The 5,414-nt window shown below is 29.7% G+C and overlaps 1 protein-coding gene across 1 annotated transcript; it reads right to left on the reverse strand.

The window, feature by feature from the left end:
* Positions 1-2,401: 2,401 nt before the first annotated feature.
* On the reverse strand, positions 2,402-4,988 carry LOC111995879 (11S globulin seed storage protein 2). Its single transcript, XM_065782163.1, has 3 exons — positions 4,793-4,988; positions 3,709-4,435; positions 2,402-2,555 (listed from the first exon to the last, which is right to left on the reverse strand). The coding sequence occupies exons 1-3, from the start codon at positions 4,986-4,988 to the stop codon at positions 2,402-2,404; spliced, it is 1,077 nt and encodes a 358-aa protein (XP_065638235.1).
* Positions 4,989-5,414: the final 426 nt, after the last annotated feature.

Genomic DNA, 5,414 nt, shown 5'->3' on the forward strand with positions numbered 1-5,414 from the left:
TACCAACAAGGGCCAATATCAGTAGCTTTGGAAGGACCAGTTTTGCAAGTAAAACTTGCTAGGCATTCTAACAACAGTGGAATTATACGCGTCATTGTTTTGCCAATCCTGTACATATTTGTAGTCTGCAATGAAACATTAAGTTTTGTGGCACTATTGGGTCTGACTACTAGTGTTCATACAGTTTTTAAGACAATAGTGCTCGTTTGGGAGAGTTCATCTTTATAATAATCTTATTTGGCTTAAAAACTAATCAGTGCAAAGCATGTGCAGAAATTAAATAAGCTAAATAAACTAAAAATAATGATGTGGAAGACTCAAAGAGAAAACTATATATAGTGCTTAGAACAGCTTTCTAAGTTTTGGAGAATTAAATGACTACATAATTTTCAAAACATGTAAAAAAGAAGGGTCTGATTAATGATCAGTACTCTTAGACATTAGTTGGTGGACTATTTCATGAAAGTTTTTATACCACTTTCATGAAGAAAATAAAAGTTATTAAAAAATTGATTTTTTTTTTCTTTTCACATAAAAAAAAATTTTAAAATTTTTTTATAAACCAATAACTTCAAAGCATCTATTAACTTTTCCAAAAAAAGAAAAGAAAAAAAGATATGGTATTTCCCACAAAAGCGGATTTTAGGATTGACAAAATAAATGCACCATGACCATGACTAAATAAATGGTGTATACTAGCCTTAATGAGCTTTGACAAGCAAAACCAACTATGGTTTTGCTTGTCCAAACCGTAGAATTCCACTATTTAGGCTTATAAGACAACATGGGCTAGCTCGGTTGGTTCTTTATTGGACACTCTTGTGTCACTAATGCAATGGTAAATGAATTGGATAATGTTTCCCAATAAAAAATGATTAATAGATGTTAACCAAAATTTTAGAGAAATCATATGTACATTTTCATAGAAATAACATGATCCGTTTAATAAAACATTGAGAATATTTCAAAAGAAATTGGGCTAGGAAAAATATTAACACATATTTCAAAAATTTCATATGATCTCTCTAATCAATTAAAGCATTGTTTTAAAGGGAATCTTGTCATGTGTCTCAAAATTTTTAGGAAAAAAAAAGTTTACTTTTATTTTGAGAACATTTTGATGTGTTGTCCAAGGAAATCATAGAAGATTTTTCAATAAAATTCCTACATGTATTCTTAAAAAAAAAAAAATTGCATACATTTTTCACCTAATAAATGGCCAATTGGTTTTTTTTTTTTTTTTTTTTTATTTTTTTATTTTGCAATACCTCACTCGAAAGAAAAGAAAAAAAGATATGGTATTTCCCACAAAAGCGGATTTTAGGATTGACAAAATAAATGCACCATGACCATGACTAAATAAATGGTGTAATACTAGCCTTAATGAGCTTTGACAAGCAAAACCAACTATGGTTTTGCTTGCCCAAACCGTAGAATTCCACTATTTAGGCTTATAAGACAACATGGGCTAGCTCGGTTGGTTCTTTATTGGACACTCTTGTGTCACTAATGCAATGACAAATGAATTGGATAATATTTCCCAATAAAAAATGATTAATAGAAGTTAACCAAAATTTTAGAGAAATCATACGTACATTTTCATAGAAATAACATGATCCGTTTAATAAAACATTGAGAATATTTCAAAAGAAATTGGGCTAGGAAAAATATTAACACATATTTCAAAAATTTCATATGATCTCTCTAATCAAATAAAGCATTGTTTTAAAGGGAATCTTGTCATGTGTCTCAAAATTTTTAGGAAAAAAAAAGTTTACTTTTATTTTGAGAACATTTTGATGTGTTGCCCAAGGAAATCATAGAAGATTTTTCAATAAAATTCCTACATGTATTCTTAAAAAAAAAAAAAATGCATACATTTTTCACCTAATAAATGGCCAATTGGCTATCTTCAATCAAAATTAGGGTTTGACCATAAATATGAGAAATTCATCATTTCGAAGTCTAATCAAGGTCAACAAGCCCAATGAAACCATATTTTGGGGGTCTTTTGGCAGAATAATATTTTTGGTACGTACACCCATGTATTGCAAGAAATATTTTGAGAAAATTAATCGTACGCCAAAATGGGGTGCTGTCACCCACCAATTTGTCACCACCCCCTTATGGAATTCTGTTGAGGCAAACCCAAAAGTTTCTTTCAATATTATGAAATTTACATAACATAAAAAGAAACATTTCATATAATCCATTTGATATACAACAATATGTCTAGATTTTATCTCCGGCATGTGAAATAATATTTATTTGGTACATATACGTTTGTGATTCCATAAATGTATTTTATTTATTTATTAATATATTAGTAGTAACAACAAATATGTTGTTACTTTTATTTTACATAACTACGAAACATTATATTTAAATGACTAGGATCTAATCAATTCTCGGAAGGAATGAGGATTGAGCTCTTGTCAATTTTTGACATGAAAAGTTCCCCCCACTCGATAGAAACATTAAGGGAAGCTTCAATCACTGCAGGAGATAATGCCTCCCATACTGATTCCTTACTAGCTAAATCCTCGAGGATAGGCCTGCAGGGAAAAAATATATATTAACAATTTTTTTTTAATGTTTAAAATATTTCTGATTAATTTAAATATTAAATAAAAAAGTAATACCATTCAAGCTATATTTAAATCATAAGTTTCCTCTAAATCTATTGGGAGAAATCTTTTTCAACAAATTGCATGATGATTCATAAAATCATTCATATTCATTAAATCATATATGATTTATTAAATTATTTTAAAAAGTCTCATGCTTTATTAAATAGGTTATATAATTAAAAATACACATGAATGATCATTTAAGCCGTCACAAATTTCCTCCAAACCAAATTGAGGTAAACTATGTTGATATATATATATATATATATATATATATATAATTTTTTTTTTTTTTTTTTTTTATTTTTTTATTTTGCAATACCTCACTCGATTTAAGGTTGATTTTTTTTTTTTTTTGTGAGAAGAATTTAAGTTTGATTTTTACCAGTGAGTAATTAAATTGTAGGGAATTTCATATTCTTTAATAAAGAATCATTCTTATTCTGGTTAGATGGTAAGAAGTATATTTAAATTTAAGATAGATATGCTCAAAATTGGCTATCTTCAATCAAAATTAGGGTTTGACCATAAATATGAGAAATTCATCATTTCGAAGTCCGATCAAGGTCAACAAGCCCAGTGAAACCATATTTTTGGTCTCTTTTGGTAGAGTAATATTTTTGGTACATCCATGTATTGCATGAAATATTTTTAGAAAATTAATTAGGGGCCATAATGGGTGCTGTCACCCATTAATATGTCACCACCCCCTTATGGAATTTTGTTGAGGCAAACCCGAAAGTTTCTTTCAATATTATGAAATTAACATTACACATGAATGATCATTTAAGCCGTCACAAATTTCCTCCAAACCAAATTGAGGTAAACTATGTTGATATATATATATATATATATATAGTTTAGTTACAAAATTGGTTATTGCCGAATGTTACAATTTATTCAGTTTCTTTTTATTAGATGTGAATTTTGATAAATTCATCATTAAATTACATCTTTTTCTTATATATTCTATACTTGCAAAATTTTCAAAAAATTAAAGATCAATAGTTATATCATCAATAAATTTTATATATATATATATATATAAAGTAAAATAAAACTAATGTTTAGTGCTTACTGCTTAGTCGTAGTTATAGACACACACTCGAGTCCATCTTCGCCTGCAAGTTTGGCTACTACAAAAAACCTTGGCACAACAAGCAAGTGACCAGGCTTTACTTCGGTGTCCAAGACTTGCTTACCATTAATGCCCACAATTTGAATCTGACCGGTCCCTTTCACAACATAGATCAACTGAACAGAAAAATCAGTAGTATACGTAGGTGAACACATTGCTTTAGAATCAAGTTTAACGAGCTTAGCACTCAGCTCAGCTTGACCAAGAAAAGGAAACTCGGCTTCTGTCAATGTAGTGACTAGTCCACCATTCTTGACACTAACATCAGGCAATGCATCATCAATGTTATAGACCAATTGGTTAGCACAGTCTTCATTTGGTTTAGGCATTCTTTTTCCTTCTGGTAGCTTAATTATCATAGCCTCATTTTGGCTTTGTGCAAGCTTATTTGCATCATCTTTGTTCACATTATAAGTTCTACTAAGGAACTCTGGTGAGAAACCTCCCATGATACCTTGAGCCCCACTTAAAAGGAAGAAGGTGAATTCTTTAGAAATATAAGACTTTGTAGTTTCACCCAAGAGTACAAAAGAAAATTCAGAATCTCCATCATTGAACCACCAGGAGACTACTCCTTGTGCTACAGGTATGACATCTCCTTTCTTGAGTCTCAATACCACCTCTTCTGATTTGTCAGGGAATACCATTCCAACTATTCCACCACCTCCTGCACCAGTTAATGACAAGTAAAAAATAAAATTAACATGACTTCTTGTGATTTGTGTATAACAAAATCACAAGGGGAAAGTTATTCATTAAAAAAAATAATCACAAGGGAGAGAATCAATTTTGATACCACTTCTTCGAAAGATAAAATTTTAATTTATTTTTTAATATATATAGACAACACTTAACCCAAAAATTTAAACCATTATCACTCACATTTTTCATTTTTATTCAATATGATCTTCACTATTAATTAATAAACTATACTACTTACTTGTGAATATTCTAAATTTTTTTTTAAGTCAATTGTCCTGCAAGTGATATATAGATTTGTTAAAAATATACATATTGCACTAACCTTCAAGAATATAAGCGATTTTGGAAGAATCTGAATAGTGTGGAAAAGCAAAGCCGCGTGGCCGCAGAACAATCTTATTAGCACCAACCTTGCCCTTGCCAAGAAACGGAAATTCAGAACTTGACCAACTATAGAGTGCTCCACCATCTCCCTTGAAAACATTTTGGGCAAACCTGGGTTTCAAGTCAAATTCCATCTTTTTCTTGCACTTCAACTGAAGAAAAAAAAAAAAACCAAGCATGTTGATTAGTGTAATGTTAGTGACACTGAATATAATTTTTATGACACAGAAGATAATGTTTGCCTTCAATGAATCAATACACAGTCATTCGAAATTTGAACAAAAATAAGGGTATTCCGAGTGGCCAGGTTGGTTCCATAGCTAGATTTGATTCTTTTTGCGTATTGAATGAAAAATGAAATTTTACAAAATAAACTAAAGATTTTCACGCGCACTTATACTAATTAAGTAAAATAAAGAAAATCTGCTGCACTTAAAAAGCAAGAAATGTAAAAAATAAAGATAGCTTGGTGTTTTTTTTTTTTTTTTGGTGCGTGTTTCTTATTTTACATGTATGACTCTTGTATAACTTTAAAGAGTGATGTTATGAATATTATATAT

The sequence above is a fragment of the Quercus suber genome, unplaced genomic scaffold, assembly GCF_002906115.3.
Source record: "Quercus suber isolate HL8 unplaced genomic scaffold, Cork oak 2.0 scaffold_292, whole genome shotgun sequence".
NCBI lineage: Eukaryota > Viridiplantae > Streptophyta > Magnoliopsida > Fagales > Fagaceae > Quercus > Quercus suber.

Coding starts and splice junctions, on each gene's coding strand:
- LOC111995879 (XM_065782163.1), bottom strand. CDS start 4,988: ATGGAATTTGACTTGAAACCCAGGTTTGCCCAAAATGTTTTCAAGGGA. Junction 4,436..4,792: donor AATCGCTTATATTCTTGAAG/GTTAGTGCAATA, acceptor TAACTGGTGCAG/GAGGTGGTGGAATAGTTGGA. Junction 2,556..3,708: donor TCTATAACTACGACTAAGCA/GTAAGCACTAAA, acceptor TTTTCCCTGCAG/GCCTATCCTCGAGGATTTAG.